A 21599-nucleotide genomic window follows, 5' to 3' on the forward strand; every position below is an offset into this window, starting at 1 on the left:
AGATAGTAAAGATAACACCGGGCACCAGAAGAATCCGGAAGTTAAGAAAGTTTAAAAAGGAGAATTGTGAAAAGTGGGAAGTTAGCTGTTGAGATAAGGCGGAGAGGCGAGCTGCTCAGGGGCCGTTGATGACCAGCACTGATAAGTGCAACTGCTGCTGCCCTTGAAAAATTCCAGCCGGGCACAGGAGGTCCGCCTGCAGCCCCCGCTCATGGGGAGACCGAGGAGGAGGGAGGGTCGCTTGAGGCCAGGAGTTTGAATCCAGCCTGGACATCATAGCAAGACCCTATCTCTTAAGAAAGGAAAAAGAAATCCATGCTCTGGAAATCCTAGGACAGGACGGGGGCCAATCTCTGGCACAGTTCAGGGCAGGCAAAGAGCACCTGCTCTCAGCCCTCCCCCCACCCCATGCCCTGCACCTCCCGGAGGGCCAGGGACCTTGCCCACCAGAGCGGGACAGCACCCCTGCCTCCCTGCACCCCTCATCTCATCACTCAAAGCTTACCCTGTGTCTCATTCTTTATGCTATAACCTCAGGCTATAATGGGTTAATTAGTAATCGAATCTATTCTCGTTCACTAATTGGCTCGTATGTCACTTATCTGAGAAGATTGTACAGTAATAGCCGCTTCTCTGCTGTTTGACAACCCCTGAGTCACTTTATATCTCTGGGCCTCCATTCCTTACCTTAAACAGGGTGGACTTAATAGCTAAGAAAGGGGGGATAGCTGGGCTGGGCTTTGGAAGGGTATGGAAAGGAAGCGAGCGTGGCGGTGGCGGCAAAGTCGCCTGGCAGACTCCGAGCTGAGCATGAATAATTATTGCTGCATCCTTGAGGGACAAAGAAGAGCCTGCAGAACGTCCCAGAGGGGCTTGGACTTCCTACTATGTTTGTTAATCATCTTGATGCAAATGGAAAGTCTGCATTGATTAAATTCACTAATGACCCTAAACGGAGCAGGGGAGTAAATTCCAGAAAGGATGGATTTATAAGGTGACGAGCGATATTAATCAGCTCATCTGCATGAAAGGGTGGCAGTAAAGGGAATGGGATTCGCCACCGCTAATGGCAGCCAGGTACACCTGGGGGGGAGCTATCGTAAGCCCAGCTCCCAACCGGGAGGCTGTTATTTAGGAAATAATAGTGGAACGAGAGCTCTACAGCGGAGAGTTGAATAATAAGTTAAAAACAAGCTCAGACGAAGTGCTCGCTAGGGATTGCAGTTTCACTCTCAGCACTTCCATGGTGGGCTGGTGCTGGGTGGGAGGGCAGGCGTGAGCGGCAGGGCTGGAAGCAGCCTTGCATGTAGCACTCACACGTCACAGGTGAGGAAACTGAGGCACAGAGAGGTTGGTGTGAATGACTAGGTCAGGGTGGCAAAACCCAGGCAGGCTGGTCATCAGTGTCCCTGGCAATGGTGGCAGGAAATCACTGCTGCTCCTGACAACTTAAATAGAGCTTCTTTATTTTTTTTGAGACAGAGTCTCACTCTGTTGCCTGGGCTAGAGTGCCGTGGCATCAGCCTAGCTCACAGCAACCTCAAACTCCTGGGCTCAAGAGATCCTCCTGCCTCAGCCTCCTGAGTAGCTGGGACTACAGGCATGCACCACCATGCCCGGCTCATTTTTTCTCTGTATTTTTAGTTGGCCAATTAATTTCTTTCTATTTTTAGTAGAGACGGGGTCTCGCTCTTGCTCAGGCTGGTTTCGAACTCCTGACCTTGAGCAATCCTCCCGCCTCGGCCTCCCAGAGTGCTTTGATTACAGGCATGAGCCACCATGCCCGACCAAATTGAGCTTCTTAACACTGTACCGTAAGCGGGCTCTGATCCCTTGGCTTGTAAAATATTATCTTTTGCCGTGTCTGACTTTGGTCAGAGAGCTAGAGAGTGGCAGAGCCATCCGTGGCTAAAACGTACATCTCCCCAATTCAGCTAATGCTTCTTCGCATGCTACAAGTTCTAAACTCTCGGCACTAACTTTGTAACTTCAAAACTCAAAGACCCAGAAGGCATCACTGGTTTCTTACTTGGGATTCTGACCTTGGTCCCCACCATGTTGGTTTGAGGTCCCTTGGATGGCACTAAAAAAAGAAAAAAATCTCTAAAATTGAATACGTGGTAGTGTTGGGAAGACATTTAGAAATATCAATAGTTTGGGGCTGGTGAGTTTTGAGCCCTTGGGGAATAACATACAGCATTTTCGAAAAGAAACCCACCAAATTCAAGGAAGAAAAATTAAGCTTCCACCAATGGGCATTTGGTTAATAATGACCTCAATAGAAATTCCCTGAGCCTGATTAATGTGTCTCCTATTATTTCCCTCTTGGGGAACAGAGTGAATTTTCTCTGTGCAAATGAAGCAGGTTGAGGGGGGCCTGGGGGTGCTGGGTGAGTTTGGTCAGGTCGGGGCACCAACCTGGGGAGGCGGGGGAGGATGGGGAGGGAAGATCGGCCTCAGTGAGATCATGGAGGAGGTGAGTGTGTCTCAGTTCCTTTTACCCTCCTTTCAGTTCCCTCTCCCCAGGAAGCCTTGTGCTGCTCCTCTGCGGGAGTCCCCCTCTCAGGGACTCCAGGCCACCCCGTAAGGCTGTGCTGGTTGTGCACTGCACAACCCTAGAGGCACCATTCTCCTGTGGGTGCTCAGCGGTTTAGCAGCTTAGCATGACCCGGCCCCTTGCAGATTCCAAACCTTTGTCCATTTCTCAGGCCTCTTCCTCATCATTCCCAGCCATCCATGGAAATCTCTCTGCTGTGTGTCGGATCTGACTCACACCCACGTGGGCTAACGCATCGCCACCCAACAATGTCCTGAAGACCCACCCCGCAGCCTAAGCGAATGAGTTAAACAGCAGAACAGCTTAGTGTGTGCCCGAGAGAAATCGCTCCTTAGGTATACTCTGGAAAAGGTCATCAACCCCTCGTAGGGTTCATGAGTAGATGACATTTCACGTGCTTGGCCACCCATAATTATAAAGTTGGCCACCAGGATCTCATAAATAAGTCTTCCATGTGTACCACACTTTGCAGCTTGCCGAATCCTGTGACACGGTTTGCCCAAGTGCCAGGGGATCGGGCGCTGGGGTCAGCCAGCCTGGGTTTGAGACCCGTCTCTGCCACTTGCTGGCCAGGCAGAGTTAAGTAAAGCACCTAAACATTCCAATCTGCAAAACGGGCTTGTTGAAACGATCACCTAAGATAACGCGCGTGAGGCATTTAGCATAGCGCCTGGCAAAAACGTAACAATATCTGTGATCTGCTATCGTTCTTGTTTTTACGTTGCGATACCCATGGGGCCGGCAAGGTGAGTGTTACCTCCTTTATCCCGAGAAGCCCAGCAAAGAGCTAGATGCTTTGTCTGAGGATGCGTAGGCGATACCTGCCAAGGCTGAGCATTAAACGTGGGCTCTTTATGGAAGACACCGGTGTTCTTGCCACTGTCCCCTGCTCTTGCAGACCTCACGCAACCCTTAGCCACGTGTGTCCGCAACCCCAGGCTGCGTGGCCGAGGCATATGCAAGCGACACGCTGTCTCATAAGCATCCCTCTCTCCCGTTGCATGCCCGCGCTTGCTTGCCCAAGAAACCCAAGCGACAGCCAACACAGAGCGTGGATTTTCTATCTCCAAGGTGCGACGTCACTTCTCCTGGGAATGGCATCGCCGCCTGACTCGGGGTGCCGCTAGGAATGTGCCCCTCGTCACCTTTCATGGACCCCGCTAGCAAACGAGATGCTCGTCCTACTTGCCCAACAAACCGGCCATAAACGAAAACAGCCACGGACCCGACACAGGAGCCCCGCGACGCCCAGACCTTTTGATCCTCGGTGTCTGTCGGGCCGAAGACTCGGGGATCTCATGGGCTCTGACGAAGATGCAGGTTTTTTCGATTTGGGAATCTTCTTTTTAAAAAGCAAACAAGTATGCATTCAAAACGAGGTATGGGAAAATTAGGGAGAGGGAGAACAGACTAGCAGTTGCCCGGGGGACAGGGCCGGAGGAGAGGAGAAGAGAGGTGAGTGTGTTTATAGAGGGCAACGCCAGCAGCCTCGTGGTGACGGATCTGGACAGGTGATGGGCACATGAACTTACACCTGTGCTGCAGCTGCACAGATCCAAACACACACACACACACACACACACACACACACACACACACACACACACACAAATGGGTGCATGTAAAACTGGCTAAATCTGAACAAGATCAGTGGGTTGTCAATACCAGCATTCCGGTTGCGACATTGGACTATTGTTTTGCAAGATGTTACCCTTGGCGGAAACTGGGGGAAATGGACACGGTGTCTCTCCTTATTATTTCTTACAATAGCACGGGACTCTACCATTATCTCAATGAGTTTCATTTAAAAATTTGGGTACCAGTAGAAACAAAAAGAATTGAGGGCAAAAAATAGGTACCAAGCCGAGAAGGGACCATGCTAATGAGAAGCTGGGACGGACACGTCAACTTCACTGGCTGCTCGGCTAATCCATCTGAGCGGAAAGGCGGGAAACCAACAGAAGATGAGACGCGGCAGAGGTGTGAGGCCGTTTCCAGACCCACGAGGGCAGGCAGACGCTTTCCGGGGCGATCTGCTTGGGCCACCAGTGAGGTCCCCGCTGCGAAATCAACACCGTGACACTAACACTGCGAAGCCAGCGCGAGCCACTCACCCACGCAGAGGGGACGGCTCCGGCGGGCCACTCACCCACGCAGAGGGGACGGCTCCGGCGAGAGCCACTCACCCACGTAGAGGGGACGGCTCCGGCGTGAGCCACACACCCACGCAGAGGGGACGGCTCCGGCGAGCCACTCACCCACGTAGAGGGGACGGCTCCGGCGAGAGCCACTCACCCACGTAGAGGGGACGGCTCCGGCGGGCCACTCACCCACGCAGAGGGGACGGCTCCGGCGAGAGCCACTCACCCACGTAGAGGGGACGGCTCCGGCGTGAGCCACACACCCACGCAGAGGGGACGGCTCCGGCGTGAGCCACACACCCACGTAGAGGGGACGGCTCCGGCGAGAGCCACACACCCACGTAGAGGGGACGGCTCTGGCGTGAGCCACTCACCCACGTAGAGGGGACGGCTCCGGCGTGGGCCACTCACCCACGTAGAGGGGACGGCTCCGGCGTGAGCCACTCACCCACGTAGAGGGGACGGCTCCGGCGAGCCACTCACCCACGCAGAGAGGACGGCTCCGGCGAGGGCCACTCACCCACGCAGAGGGGACGGCTCCGGCGTGGGCCACCCACCACGTAGAGGGGACGGCTCCGGCGAGAGCCACCCACCCACGCAGAGGGGACGGCTCCGGCGTGAGCCACTCACCCACGTAGAGGGGACGGCTCCGGCGTGGGCCACTCACCCACGCAGAGGGGACGGCTCCGGCGTGAGCCACCCACCACGTAGAGGGGACGGCTCCGGCGAGAGCCACCCACCCACGCAGAGGGGACGGCTCCGGCGGGCCACTCACCCACGTAGCGGGGACGGCTCCGGCGTGAGCCACTCACCCACGTAGAGGGGACGGCTCCGGCGAGAGCCACTCACCCACGTAGAGGGGACGGCTCCGGCGTGGGCCACTCACCCACGTAGCGGGGACGGCTCCGGCGTGAGCCACTCACCCACGCAGAGGGGACGGCTCCGGCGTGAGCCACTCACCCACGCAGAGGGGACGGCTCCGGCGAGAGCCACTCACCCACGTAGCGGGGACGGCTCCGGCGGGCCACTCACCCACGCAGAGGGGACGGCTCCGGCGTGAGCCACTCACCCACGCAGAGGGGACGGCTCCGGCGAGAGCCACTCACCCACGTAGCGGGGACGGCTCCGGCGAGAGCCACTCACCCACGTAGCGGGGACGGCTCCGGCGAGAGCCACTCACCCACGCAGGGGGGACGGCTCCGGCGTGAGCCACTCACCCACGTAGCGGGGACGGCTCCGGCGAGAGCCACTCACCCACGTAGAGGGGACGGCTCCGGCGTGAGCCACTCACCCACGCAGAGGGGACGGCTCCGGCGAGAGCCACTCACCCACGCAGAGGGGACGGCTCCGGCGAGCCACTCACCCACGCAGAGGGGACGGCTCCGGCGTGAGCCACTCACCCACGCAGAGGGGACGGCTCCGGCGTGGGCCACTCACCCACGTAGAGGGGACGGCTCCGGCGTGGGCCACTCACCCACGTAGAGGGGACGGCTCCGGCGGGCCACTCACCCACGTAGAGGGGACGGCTCCGGCGGGCCACTCACCCACGTAGAGGGGACGGCTCCGGCGTGGGCCACTCACCCACGCAGAGGGGACGGCTCCGGCGAGAGCCACTCACCCACGCAGAGGGGACGGCTCCGGCGGGCCACTCACCCACGTAGAGGGGACGGCTCCGGCGGGCCACTCACCCACGTAGAGGGGACGGCTCCGGCGGGCCACTCACCCACGCAGAGGGGACGGCTCCGGCGGGCCACTCACCCACGTAGAGGGGACGGCTCCGGCGGGCCACTCACCCACGCAGAGGGGACGGCTCCGGCGAGAGCCACTCACCCACGTAGAGGGGACGGCTCCGGCGTGGGCCACTCACCCACGTAGAGGGGACGGCTCCGGCGTGAGCCACTCACCCACGCAGAGGGGACGGCTCCGGCGAGAGCCACTCACCCACGCAGAGGGGACGGCTCCGGCGTGAGCCACTCACCCACGCAGAGGGGACGGCTCCGGCGTGAGCCACTCACCCACGCAGAGGGGACGGCTCCGGCGAGAGCCACCCACCCACGCAGAGGGGACGGCTCCGGCGTGAGCCACTCACCCACGTAGAGGGGACGGCTCCGGCATGAGCCACTCACCCACGTAGAGGGGACGGCTCCGGCGTGGGCCACTCACCCACGTAGAGGGGACGGCTCCGGCGTGAGCCACTCACCCACGCAGAGGGGACGGCTCCGGCGTGAGCCACTCACCCACGCAGAGGGGACGGCTCCGGCGTGAGCCACTCACCCACGTAGAGGGGACGGCTCCGGCATGAGCCACTCACCCACGCAGAGGGGACGGCTCCAGCGGGCCACTCACCCACGTAGAGGGGACGGCTCCGGCGTGAGCCACTCACCCACGTAGAGGGGACGGCTCCGGCGTGAGCCACTCACCCACGTAGAGGGGACGGCTCCGGCGGGCCACTCACCCACGCAGAGGGGACGGCTCCGGCGTGAGCCACTCACCCACGTAGAGGGGACGGCTCCGGCGAGAGCCACTCACCCACGTAGAGGGGACGGCTCCGGCGTGGGCCACTCACCCACGCAGAGGGGACGGCTCCGGCGTGAGCCACTCACCCACGCAGAGGGGACGGCTCCGGCGTGGGCCACTCACCCACGTAGAGGGGACGGCTCCGGCGGGCCACTCACCCACGTAGAGGGGACGGCTCCGACGGGCCACTCACCCACGTAGAGGGGACGGCTCCGGCGGGCCACTCACCCACGTAGAGGGGACGGCTCCGGCGTGAGCCACTCACCCACGCAGAGGGGACGGCTCCGACGGGCCACTCACCCACGTAGAGGGGACGGCTCCGACGGGCCACTCACCCACGTAGAGGGGACGGCTCCGGCGTGAGCCACTCACCCACGCAGAGGGGACGGCTCCGGAGAGCCACTCACCCACGCAGAGGGGACGGCTCCGGAGAGCCACTCACCCACGTAGAGGGGACGGCTCCGGCGGGCCACTCACCCACGTAGAGGGGACGGCTCCGGCGTGAGCCACTCACCCACGCAGAGGGGACGGCTCCGGCGGGCCACTCACCCACGCAGAGGGGACGGCTCCGGAGAGCCACTCACCCACGTAGAGGGGACGGCTCCGGCGGGCCACTCACCCACGTAGAGGGGACGGCTCCGGCGTGAGCCACTCACCCACGTAGAGGGGACGGCTCCGGCGTGGGCCACTCACCCACGTAGAGGGGACGGCTCCGGCGTGAGCCACTCACCCACGCAGAGGGGACGGCTCCGGCGGGCCACTCACCCATGCAGAGGGGACGGCTCCGGCGGGCCACTCACCCACGTAGAGGGGACGGCTCCGGCGTGAGCCACTCACCCACATAGAGGGGACGGCTCCGGAGAGCCACTCACCCACGCAGAGGGGACGGCTCCGGAGAGCCACTCACCCACGTAGAGGGGACGGCTCCGGCGTGAGCCACTCACCCACGTAGAGGGGACGGCTCCGGCGTGAGCCACTCACCCACGCAGAGGGGACGGCTCCGGCGTGAGCCACTCACCCACGTAGAGGGGACGGCTCCGGCGTGAGCCACTCACCCACGCAGAGGGGACGGCTCCGGCGGGCCACTCACCCACGTAGAGGGGACGGCTCCGGCGGGCCACTCACCCACGTAGAGGGGACGGCTCCGGCGTGGGCCACTCACCCACATAGAGGGGACGGCTCCGGCGTGGGCCACTCACCCACGTAGCGGGGACGGCTCCAGCGGCTCCAGCTCCCCGCCGCTCTGCACGTGGCGCTCACGGCCGCCCTCACTTGAACGCAGTACTTGGAGGCGTCGTCAACGATTGAGACGAATGCCCTGGTCGTCACTTTCTCTGTCTATGTGGGGAAAGAACGGCATTATGGGAATCCCTAGACACACATTTTAAGTTCTGCCAGTTATCCGAGCGAGAGACACTATGTGGGTGATGTGACTCACTGTGCAGCACGCAACTTCAAATCAACAGGGCACACACTGATTGTTCTAGACTGCGTCAGTGTGGATGTGTTGGCAGTCACCTTTGGGGGCGGGGGCGGGGCGAAGCTATCTTTTTTTTTTTTTTTTTTTTTTTTTTTAGACAGAGTCTCACTTTGTTGCCCAGGCTAGAGTGAGTGCCGTGGCATCAGCCTCGCTCACAGCAACCTCAGACTCCTGGGCTCAAGCGATCCTCCTGCCTCAGCCTCCCGAGTAGCTGGGACTACAGGCACAGAGGCCACTGTGCCCGGCTGATTTTTTCTATGTTTTTAGTTGTTTGGCTAATTTCTTTCTATTAGTAGAGACGGGGTCTCGTTCTTGCTCAGGCTGGTCTTGAACTCCTAAGTTCAAGCGATCCTCCCGCCTCGGCCTCCCAGAGCGCCAGGATTACAGGCGTGAGCCACCGCGCCCGGCCTGGGAAGCTATCTTATAATCAAAATATATAAAATCGTCAGTTGAAGATGTAGATGATTCAATCCAGGCCCAACTGGTGTTTCCAGATTGAAAGACTGGAGTGGCGTGTATTAGAATAACTAGAATACGTAATCGCTCTCCCTGTCCCTCCATATCCTGGTAGTCTCGTCGCTAGACAACGCCCCACGATTTCCATCGTATTCTGCAGACATCAGCAAACAGGCAGCCTGCTGTCTGTTTCTGTGTGGCCTGGAAGCTAAGAATGATCTATATATTTTTAAATGGTTGAAAAGAATCAAATGAATAAATAATACGATACATGAATATTACATGAAATGGACATTTCCGGGTCCACAAATAAAGTTTCACTGCAACTCAGCCACACCCATTTGTGTGTGTATTGTCATTGTCTGCTTTTGTTCTGCGATGGCAGAGCTGAGTAACTGCGACAGGAACCGTGTGGCCTGCAAAATGTAAAATATTTAGTATCTGGCTTTTTAGGCAGAAAGTCTGCAGATCCTTAATATATATAGGAACGTCTCAAACAGCCGGAGCCAGGGGCTTGGAGGAGGGTGGGGGGCAGGGAGGGGCCGCATAGAGAAGCAGAAAGAGCAGCGACCTTGAGTCTATAACACGGGCCAGGCTTCGAGTGCTAGCTCTACCTCCAGCTACCTGCAGGGCAAGTGCCTTGGCCTCTCCACGCCTCTTGTTTACTCATCTGTAAAATGGGGATAACGATATCTACGTTATGGATTATTGAGTTCAATGGAATTAGCTTTGTAAAGCCCAAGCTTAAGAAGATATCAGGTTGCGTTATATGAGAATTATCAACGTTCAACCCATTTTTTGAATTGTAAAAAAGGTCAGTTTGGGATGGGTCAGTCTCATCATACATCATACTAAGTGCTGGTTCGCTGCAGGCAACTTAGACTGACATGAGATTGTCTAGTGTTGAAATGAAGCCGTTTCTCACACATAAGCCCTTCTCCTTTTTCCTTCTACTGGGCAGTGTCGTTACTGTCCAGCTCGTCCCTTGTGCGAGAGATGTCTCTGTGACACCTGCCTCTTACCTACCCCTTGGATGTGTCTCTGTCCCTCACACTTGCCCCATGATCATCGCCTACGTTAGCTCTTGTTACCTTTTGCCTGGACTTGTGCAGTAGCCACTACCTGATATCCCTATGTCCTCGTGCTACCCCCCTCCCCATCCAGCTTGTCCACTGCTACTAAAACTACTATTTAACTCTGCATATGTGGGCATAATTCTCTACCATGTAAAACTCTTCAGTGGTTTCCATTGCCCATGGCCACGGCTTTAAAAAGAGAACCCATCTCTTTCTTTTTTTTCTTTTTTTTTTTTTTTTTTGAGACAGAGTCTCACTTTGTTGCCCAGGCTAGAGTGAGTGCCGTGGCGTCAGCCTCCACCATGCCCGGCTAATTTTTCTATACATATATATATATTAGTTGGCCAATTAATTTCTTTCTATTTATATTAGAGACAGGGGTCTCACTCTTGCTCAGGCTGGTTTCGAACTCCTGACCTTGAGCAATCCGCCCGCCTCGGCCTCCTAGAGTGCTAGGATGACAGGCGTGAGCCACCGCGCCCGGCCAAGAGAAGCCATTCCTTAACAAAATGTTACAGAGCCACTCTGGGAGAAGTCTCAGGGTAGGGGGTGCAGTTGCGATTCCAATGTTGGCCTGAATTACCTGCCACTTGGCTGGGGGAACCCTGCTCTCTCAAGCCTTTGAGTTCCTCCTTTTCCTAGACTGGTGCAGGTCAGGAACTGTTCATTACTGATGTACAACTCGAGGTGAATACAGAAATTGAGACTGTAATTTAGGAGCTTTGATAGTAATTTGGCATTGCCACGACATCCGAGCACATGATCAGTGGGCTTGTATTTTACACGTCTTTGGCGATGTTTGATTTCTCTAGCGAATCATTTTTATCGTGTTTGGCAAAAGCACCAATCTATGGTGGATTAGAAATTTAAAAAAAAATAGTCCTTCCCCGTAGGCATTTTTGGAGGCACTGGCTTGGAAATTCTTTCTCTTTTTGTCTCATCAGGCAAGCTTGTCTTCCTCCTTGTGGGTGCCACTACATTCCTTTCTCTGCGGGTCACTGTGCCCACGTCCCCCTCCCTCACTTCTCTGGCTTTCACTGTAGCAGGGCCAGTCTGAGGCTGGGCGAGTGTGACTAAGCCCCTGAATGGCAGAAACGGTCTTATTCAACCTCGAGTGTCTCCCCCAAAGAAGCCAATTTGTAAATATTTGTTGGATCAAACTGAATGGCATTTGCTTTGTCTCCTATCAGTGAAACATAACTTTGAATCCCAGCTTCCCTATTTTTTTTTCCCCTAGCTTTGTGACTTGGGGCGAGTTATCTTCATCTCTTTTGCCTCATGTTCCCATAGAATGGGAACGGTAATTGCATATTAGATTTATTGTTAGTATGGCATTAACTAACATAATAAAGCTTGACACATAATTCATGCTCAGCAAATGTCGACTCTCTTCTCAGTTTCTTTTCCGTGGAACCTTTTGCTAATACGTTTAACAGAAACTTAGTGCTAGTAAGTTGTGGTTTTTTTAATTGTGGTAAAATACATATAACAAAATTCTACCATTTTAACCAACTTTTATATGTACAGTTTAGTCGTGTTAAGCACATTCACATTGTCATGCAAGCAGTGTTCAACACTCTTTTCATCTTGCAAAACTGAAATTCTGCACCCATTAAACAATAGCTCCTCATTCTTCCCTCCACGCCCCGGTTCCTGGCAACAGCCATTCTACTGTCTGTTTCTATGCATTTGACTACCCACCCTCAAAAAAGTGGAATCAGACAGTATTTGTCTTTTTGTAACTAGCTCATGTCATGTAATATCCTCAAGGTACCTCCAAGTTGTAGCATGTGCCAGAATTTCCTTCCTTTTAAGGGCTGAATAATATTTCAGTGTATGTATATGCTATCTTTTGTTTATCCACTCACCCGTACATGAGCACTGGGGTTGCTTCCAGGTTTTGGCTATTGTGAATAATGCTGCTATGAACATGGGTATGCAAACGTCTCTTTGAGTCCCTGCTCTCAATCATATATATTATATATATATATAATATATCCAGAAGTAGAATGATAATTATATTTGTAATTTTATGGGAACTTGTCAAAATGCTTTTCAAGGCAGCTGCACCATTTTAAAATTGTAACCAACACCAGTACCAATGAGGTTTTATCTGATCCTCTGTATTAATTTCAACCCAAAGTATGTCCTTCCAAAACAAAAGGCCAGTAAGATTTGGTTTATTTCCATAATGCCTGGGTAGCTGTTAGTTAACTTTGACCTCATTAATACCAAGATGGAACTTGGTTACAGTCACTGAAAATATATATATATATATATTTTTTTTTTTAAGACAGAGTCTCACTTTGTTGCCTGGGCTAGAGTGAGTGCCGTGGCGTCAGCCTAGCTCACAGCAACCTCAAACTCCTGGACTCAAGCAATCCTCCTGCCTCAGCCTCCGGAGTAGCTGAGACTACAGGCATGCGCCACCATGCCCCGCTAATTTTTTGTATCTATTTTTAGTTGGCCAATTAATTTCTTTCTATTTATAGTAGAGACGAGGTCTCGCTCTTGCTCAGGCTGGTTTCAAACTCCTGACCTCAAGCAATCCGCCCGCCTCGGACTCCCAGAGTGCTAGGATTACAGGTGTGAGCCACCGCGCCCAGCTGAAAATAATTTTTAAATGCTTCTCAAAGGAACGTCTATCATCAAATAACAGAATGACGCAAAGAATTACCTGAAAATAACCCTTCCTTATGTTGTATATTTTCACTTCGTAATCAAAGCAGTGGGTTGGGAAGGCAGAAACTGGTTTCTCCCACTGGATGGAGAGATGGGTTCCTTCAATCTCAGCCGTGACGTTCAGTGGAGGATTTACTTGGTCTAGGTTAGAGAGAGAATGAGAGATCAGTGATATTTCTTTAGAATCAGTGATCGGGGCCGATAAGTGCAATCCACACACACTTCTCAAGGCTTTTCTGAGATATGCTTTTCTCAAGTATTTACCATCGGGTCTTAATCAACTGATCTCCAAGCCACAGGAAGCCGGTGGCCTCCCACAAGACGAGTGCTTTGTAGAGCTGAAGAAGAGACCCCTCCTGTGACCTCCAAGACTTACTCCCAGTGGAGTAGAATGGCTGAACCCCTGCCCTGTGAGCTCACTACAAGACTTACCCAACACCAACCCTTCTAACTTCCCAAGTTGAACCAAGTCCACGATAAACTTGGCCATGGAGAACACTTTGCCCCGGAGCGCCCGCGCGCCCACCAAGTCCTGCCTCTACCTGCTGGCAGGTGTGTGGCCCTGGGCAAATCACTTCCCCTTTCTGGGCTTCAGTTTTTGTCTCATTTTGATGAGCGTGTCTTGTTTTGTTTTGGGGATAGAGCCGGAAGCTTCAGTTTGCTTTTGCGTAAAAAGAATGGATTGGGCAACATTTGCCTTATGAATCTAAAGTTCTTCCCCCCTGAGATCTCACTTGATTGTGTTACGGCCCTGGGAGGTAAGCAGAAATTATTGCCAAGCGAGTGTCCTCATCTTGGTTGTCTGATTTGGATCTCACAGTTAACGGATCATAGGAACGAGCTAAGAATGGGGTCCCCGCTGGCTTCAGAGCCTGCCATGCCCTAAGCCGGAAATTCTTAATGGAGAAAGTCCTCCTTTCTTTTAGGAATCCCAGGAATTGTCCTCGATAAACTAGAAATCATGAAAGAAAATGAATCCTGTAGTCTGTACCAGACCACATCCATGTTCATATTAATATCCTTGCGTCTCAAGTCTTCCTGGGCATCTCCTGCTGCCCATTTCCACAAAAGTGGCATTTTTAGGTCAACTATGAAATAGACTATTGAAGGGAATTGCATAATCTCTTTAGCAAGGGCTATAATTCTTTGAACAAAGTTATACTCCCCTTGATAGCAATGTGACAGCTGAATCATGCCCTTTGGATAGTATTTTAGGGTATTTATTCAACACTTATGCCAGGCACGGTTCTAAGCACTTCATATAAGTACCGCATGCTGACCAATTGCGCAACTGGAGCTCTCTAAGCGCTTTGTAATAATAGTAACACACATCTCACGAAAACCTCACAGGAAGTGTTCATTTCTCTCTGTTTTCCAGATAAGATGAGGTGCAGAGGAGTGGCCAGCTGGCCTGCGGTCCCTGTGTGAGTCGGTGGGGACATCCGGGACCCACATCCAGGCAGCCTGACCCGCCACCCCCCTAGTAACCACCCACCACTGAGTCTCGAACATTGGTATCAAGAATGCTACCTGACAGCCTCCGGATGGCTTTCATTAGCAGACTTTTTTAGGAGGAAGACAAGTATCTTCCGTATGGGAAGGTGAGACCTTGAGTGACATGTTTGGAGCTCAGAGTCCCAGCCCAAGAGAGAGACTCGGGAGTGTCCAGAGGAGAGGGACCGGGAGGGTGGCAGGTCGTGGGGGGCTGACGTGAGGAATGCACCACCTGGGGAAGAAGGGCCCCAGGGTGGGAGACGCGGCTGCCTTTGAGCAGCCGAGGGGCCATGCAGTGGGGAAAGGGTAGAGTCATTCAGAGGGACCAGTCCCTCACAGGACCCAGGGGCAGACACTTCACAGACCCGTCAGAACTGATGAAAGAATAAACAGGCTCCTCCCTCAAACAGTGCGTGCTCTTTTCCTGGTGCAGTGATTCTCAGTGGAGGGAAAGTTTACCCCCCAAGGGATGTTTGGCAACGTCCAAGGCAATGTTTTGTCACAAGTTTGGGAGGGGCAGGGAAGATGCTGCTGACATATGGCAGGTAGAGGCCACAGATGCTGCTGGACATCCTACAGTGCCCAGGACAGACCCTCGTAACACAGAGTTTCCAGGGTGTTCCAGCCCAAAATATCAACATCAGTAGTGCTGCAAGTCTTGCCCCAGCGGTTTTCAAACATGGGACAGATGAAAACACAGCATCAGAAAAGCAGTCAAGGCTGGGTGCGGTGGCTCACGCCTGTAATCCTAGCACTCTGGGAGGCCGAGGCGGGCGGATTGCTCGAGGTCAGGAGTTCGAAACCGGCCTGAGCAAGAGCGAGACCCATGTCTCTACTATAAGTAGAAAGAAATTAATTGGCCAACTAATATATATTGGAAAAATTAGTTGGGCATGGTGGCGCATGCCTGTAGTCCCAGCTACTCGGAGGCTGAGGCAGGAGGATCGCTTGAGCCCAGGAGTTTGAGGTTGCTGTGAGCTAGGCTGACGCCACGGCACTCACTCTAGCCTGGGCGACAAAGTGAGACTCTGTCTCAAAAAAAAAAGAAAAGAAAAGCAGTCAAATGAGGTGACTTTTTTTTTTTTCTTGAGACAGAGTCTCACTTTATCACCCAGGCTAGAGTGAGTGCCGTGGCGTCAGCCTAGCTCACAGCAACCTCAAACTCCTGGGCTCAAGCCATCCTCCTGCCTCAGCCTCCTGGGTAGCTGAGCACCACCACACCTGGATGATTTTTTTGTTTTGTTTTGTTTCTATTTTTAGTTGCCTGGCTAAGTTTTTCTGTTTTTTAGTAGAGATGGGGGTCTCGCTCTTGCTCAGGCTGGTCTCGAACTCCTGACCTGAAGTGATCCTCCCATCTCAGCCCCCTAGAACGCCAAGATTATAGGCATGAGCCACCACCGCGCCCGGCCCAAGGTGATCTTTATCATCCCTTCCAGTACCGAGATTCTGCCACCCCGTCAGCGTGGCTTTGGGTCAGATCTGTCTTACCAATGGCGTGAAGAGCGAAGAGCTGATCAAAGGGCTCGATCGCGGCGTGCTTGCTTGAGCCATTCACGTGGACCGCAAGCCAGTCTCGCCCTTTGCCCTGGATAAAAGTCCTTGGAAACCAGCACGCGATGTTTCTCTTCAGTGCGTCCTTGCTGTATTCTTGGCATTCTTCCGTCTGAGAGCCATACCTACATTGGAACACTCATGGGTTTTATAAAGTTGGAGGAAACAACCCATTTGCATGAGGAAAAATAGGTGTGGTACTAACCTGTAATAGAGAAAATACTGCGTGTCCTCAGGGGCGTCCTGGCCAACGAGCCAGGTGCAGCGAAGAGACACTTGGTACGGCCACAAGCTCGAGCCGTTGTCGGCTGCCGTGTTCGTGGTACAAGTCAAATTCACAACGGAGGTTCCAGGGGACCCTAGGTGGTCAAAAATAAAAAGAACAAAACATTGTCAACGACGCCTTCTGAATTTTGTACTTCTCTGGGGACCACAGCGATTGTGACCGTCTCACCCACTACCGAAAAGTAATCATCATCACGTGTTTATAGAAACCTACTGTTTGCAGAAGGCCAACTTACTGGATGGAGGGTGAAACTAAGCCTTACAAAGCCCCAATTTCTGACATTGAAGAACTTTCTAGCTACTTTGGTGGGAGGTGCGGAGGGTTGTGTTTGTGAGATACCATGCGTGAAAATTCAAGAGGTTGGTGTCCAGCAAAACGCCACCGGGAACTAGCCGTGACACCTTCGCCCCTAGTACTTCTGGGCCTCTGTGTTTCCAACTGTTCAAGAGAGGGCTGGACAAGGAAGGTCTCCAGGGCCCCTGTCAATCCTGGAATTGTATGACTGGTTCCATTGTATCCAGATGCTTCCTGAGTGAAAATAGATGGCTGCCCCCCCCCCAAAGGAAATGAGTATTATTTTGCAAAATAATATCGCTACTTTAGAGACTCGATGCACATTAGCATGTTAAAGTCCTCTTTAATATACCAGGACTTCAAAGGAGATGTTGAGATTTTAATGCAACCTCTTTATGTTTGTTTCACCCGAGATTTGCCAAAATTACGGGATTGGAACGGCTCATTTTCATTCCAATCCTCTTGTTATGATGTTAACTGTTGCTCTTCAGAACTCAGTGTGGGAAACACTGGGCCTGTTTGTGATTGCTAAGAGAAAGCAAAAAGCACCTTGGGATGGGGGTCAGGGAGTCAGCCAAAGTGGGAGCCTCCAAAGATAGAAGGGGCTTTTTAGCTCAGTTTAAGTCACCTGCAGCTCATGTGTATCACTGTCAGCCAGTGTCTTTCAGGGGTAGAGGGAAAAGGTGATGGGAGCGAGTCTCCTATTATCCGTGGAGAATTTAAAGACAGAAAGAAGACTGAGTAAAGCCAGTTTGTTTTGAGATAGATAGATAGATAGATAGATAGATAGATAGATAGATAGATAGATAGATAGATAGATAGATAATAGATAGATAGATAGATAGATGGATGATATAAATATTACTTATGTATATATGTCCATGTACTGCATGACCAGATAGATAGTCCATGGCCAAGTCCAGTTTAGAGTTTCCAAAGTCTGCTCATCTTACAGTTCCCACCCGAGGAATTATTTGGTGTGAATTCCATTTGCTTCAAGGCAGAAATAATTAAATTTTTATTATGATCAATTTGTGCTGGAGCACTCAGAGAATAATGGAACTACAGAAACGTAAGCTGAAAAGTGCATCATGGGTAAAATCGTTACTCACTATAGACAGGTGGAATAGTGGTTTAACATAAGGCACATATGAGGACCCGTATTTATGATCTTGTGACTACCTTGGATTAGTCTCTGTTACTTGAGATCATGCCCTTCTGAATTGGCTGGTACAGAACAAGTCGTAACGAGTAAGTGGGAAGATCTTTATGGTACCGTTTGAAGTCCCCAGTGCAATCCGGGAGGCATGATCTTTCCATCCAGTGATGTGACAAGAGGAAAATTTGAAAATTGCTCATGGCCGGGTTGACCAACACCATTGTTAATCAGGATCACTCACGTATCTCAGGATCTGGTGGCTTCTCCTGTGTTCTTTCTTTCCCCTCGTGTGTGTGTGTGTGTGTGTGTGTGTGTGTGTGTGTGTGTGTGTGTTCAAGTGTTTCATCAGAAGTATCACTGGTTCTAAGTAGCAGGAGCACCAACTTTCCACTGGAGGCCAACACAGAGATAGTGGAGTCTGTAGGAACGTGCCAGATGGAATCGGATGGGTTAGGATGACAAGGACTAATAGCAGCCCGGGGTGGGACGTCAATGATATGGCAGAGGGCTTAGTAGGAACTGGTGACTGGCTGAAGACAAAACTAGTTATTGCTAGTTTTTCTACATTCCCATATTGGCAAAGTCTAAAACATAAAACAGGGTGCTTGAGGCCTGCATTTACCCGGTGGTGCTTTGAGCTCAGCAGAAACCCAGCTGCTGGCGAGGAGGGAGGGGCCGTGCCACAGGATGGTCTGCACGCTCGCCGAGAAGCCTCTGTGGAGGATGGTGACACATTTGCTTTCGGTGTTTCTGGTTTCATACTAAAAATAAAACCCACAAGTCATGACACACAACAGAGAAATACCCTTAAGGGAGCTATTCTAACCAAATGTGCATTTTCTTCCACTTTGCAAATGACACATAAAGGAAATGCAATGCAATAGTTTTTTGCCAGAAAAAAAATTAAAAACAAAACCATCGAAATAATAATATGATTCCTCAATGATACATGAACACATTCCTCTTATAAAAACAAACACGATATTGCAAGTATCCCTTTTACCACCATCTGTAGTTCCAGCCACCTCCATAGAGGTGAATGTTTTGACAGAAAACTCCCTAGAATTCCACACTGATTGAAAAATCGTTATTACAAATCACTTCTGCCTTTGTTTGACTTTATTGGACACCTGATATTCAGCAGGTGCTTTTAGCTTGGTTTCTATAACTGTATCCCCTGCCTGCCTCTTCCCATTTGACTAGGCTACTGTCTTCTGTTTTGTTGGCCATTTTAGAGGAAACAGAACACCCATATCTAATTCGTTGTGCCTAAACATTCTTTCTTTTTTTTTTTTTAGGAGAAACCACTTTTAATTGAAAAATAAAACAATGCATTTCAAATAAGACTCTATTTAACAACATAAACTATAATTTGCAGAGAGAAATAGCTTTCCTAAGTGGTATTGTGAAATTTAGGTATCAGAGTATCAGTAGAGTTTCCAACCTTTATCCTGACTTAGCTATAAGCAATATTAAAAATAAGAACTTTTTCCCATAAATTTAATTTCCATAAATTAAATCTCTATAGTCTAGCCCTATCCCCAATGGACTGACAAAAGGAGAGATTTTAAATAATCATTTCTATAATGAGGAGTTCCCAGATAAAAGCAAATAATTTTCCTTATAAAAAAGCTTATATGTGAGACGCACAAAACTTAGCATTTAACTCGATTTCCACAAAACTTCAAAGCACAATGAAAATAGTCTATGCACAGCACGAGTTTACAGCCATTGCTGCAGAGACACTACTGACAACATAACATCAAACCCTTTAGTAGTTTCCTTTCTTCTTCTTTTTTTAACTTAAAATTTCATTTGATAAAACACAGTCAAAATCCATATTTACTCGAAATAAGGATTGCCATCGGAATAAACACTTACATCATCATCCTGTGGGGCATTTATTTTCACGTGATACTCTAGATTAACGTTTCTTGGCTTTTGATCAGGATTCGGTTCCCAATGTAAAAGAACTTGAGCCAAACCAGTAACTTTGATGGTGAAATTGACAGGTGGAAGAAGTAAAACTGTTGGTTGAAAGAACAGAGCAGTGAGGCAATGTTCAAATACATGCACAGCACTTTTAATTTTTTTAAAAAAATATTCTATTATGTAGCATACTATTTTATTATGGCTCTTTGTATGCCTCATCCTGAAACAATTTTGAAAGATATTTCTTTAAAATCGTTTTTAAATCATTGTCCCTTTTACCTTGCCCAGGTATTTACCTCTAACATCTACATGATTTTTTATCGAAATATGAACATTTTACTACATCATTATTTGCTATAGCCATCGTTTTCAAACTGAGAGTTATTATGCATTAATGATCTGTGACAACAATTTATTAGTTTGTGGCCAGTAATTTTTTTTTAACGCTATGGAAGAAAAATAGAATAGAAAATACCAGGGTGCATAAAACATAAGAAGAATGAGAGCTGGTTGATGAATCTTTTGTTTCTCTTAATGAAGGTGCTTACCTATGGGTATGTGTGCTAGTTCATCCTGTAAAGTGTATTTGCCTCTCATTGTGAGTCACAGTCAAGAATATTTGTGAGCAAAATTTCTTAAATAGGCATTTATAGAAAGAACAGCCTTTGTCTTCCCTTCATGACTCACTGTCTGACTTGGCTTTCAAAAGAAAAGCCTTCGTTTAATTACAAACTCAAGACCTGTTCATTGTATCAGTTTTGGAAAGCACAGATGAGCAAAAAGAGGAAAATAAAAACATCCCACAATCCTACTACCAAGAATGGCATTAACAAATGATATATTCACTATACTTTTGGGGGGGGGGCATATATTTATAAAACTCTTTAATTTTTTTTTTTACTAAAATTAGGACAATACTGTGAATATAATTACAAAAACCTTCTTTTATTTACATACTCAGTTGTCAGGACTTTTCCATCGCACAACCTTCCACAACTCTGTATCCACACTATACGGTTTTCTAGGGCTCTGTCTGCATATCATTGTCCACTATGAGAGCCACTTGTGGCTGTTCAAATTTAAATTACCTCGAATAAGATCAAATGCTCATTACTTTAGGTGCACTATCCACATTTCAGTGCTCCATGGTCACATTTGGCTGGTGGCTATTATATTGGGCAGTACAGAGTTAGAACCTCGTCATTAGCATAGAAAGTTCTATTAGACAAGGCTACATTAGGACCATGTCACAGTTTTCCTTTCTTGAATTCTGTCACCACACCATGCCATAGATGCAACATGCATCAGAACAAAACGTAGTGGGAGTTTCTTAATGTTTGGTTGTGAGGCTTTCTAACTATTTATTCCCTTGCAAGAGAAGACATTGCAAACGTGGTCACCGGCACCAGATTTAGTCCACAGTGTCCGTCTGTCCACACTTGGAATCTGGTCTCCCACTGCAGCATAAAATTTGCATTTCTCTAACATTGCTTTCTTAAAATAGGATATGTTAAAAGAGCTTGTCTTCAGAAAGAGATACTCTCTTTTTATAAAAATCCATATATATTTCTAATTGTAATTTGAGAAAAGAATGCTATCCTTTTATAATGTCTGTTAAGGAAAACATCACTGAATAGAATAGAAGGCTCTTACACTTTTCAGCAGGCAATAATTCTGCTTGCAATATTGCCACAGCCCCCGAAAGAATCAGCAACACAGGCACCATGGTGATCATAGCCTACAGAAAACAAGGGAAATGAAAATCTAAATCATCCTGTTGCCATTTTTTTTTTTTTTTTTACAAAAACAGACAGCTACTTTCTAATGTAAGACATGGTCATTTGGCTATTTAACAAACACTGATGACATATCTGTTATGTGCTGGAAATACAGACATGACCAAATCTTAGTCTGTCCCTTCAAAGGGACATCCATAATCTGAGAGGCAGAAGGAAATGTGAAATCAATCATTGT

The 21599-nt window shown here is 50.3% G+C and overlaps 1 protein-coding gene across 2 annotated transcripts in view; it reads right to left on the reverse strand.

Annotated features, from left to right (window-relative positions):
- Positions 1-21360, reverse strand: part of IL5RA (interleukin 5 receptor subunit alpha) — a 36439-nt gene extending 15079 nt beyond the window's left edge. For both annotated transcript variants that reach the window (XM_012757872.3, XM_075998457.1), the window contains exons 1-7: positions 21279-21360; positions 19575-19720; positions 18316-18454; positions 16160-16313; positions 15892-16079; positions 12905-13050; positions 8415-8553 (exon numbers count right to left, since the gene is read on the reverse strand). In XM_012757872.3, the coding sequence (XP_012613326.2) occupies positions 8415-8553; positions 12905-13050; positions 15892-16079; positions 16160-16313; positions 18316-18454; positions 19575-19720; positions 21279-21360 (994 nt within the window). The remainder of the gene's footprint in view (positions 1-8414; positions 8554-12904; positions 13051-15891; positions 16080-16159; positions 16314-18315; positions 18455-19574; positions 19721-21278) is intronic.
- Positions 21361-21599: the final 239 nt, after the last annotated feature.

This window comes from Microcebus murinus, chromosome 28 (assembly GCF_040939455.1).
Source record: "Microcebus murinus isolate Inina chromosome 28, M.murinus_Inina_mat1.0, whole genome shotgun sequence".
NCBI lineage: Eukaryota > Metazoa > Chordata > Mammalia > Primates > Cheirogaleidae > Microcebus > Microcebus murinus.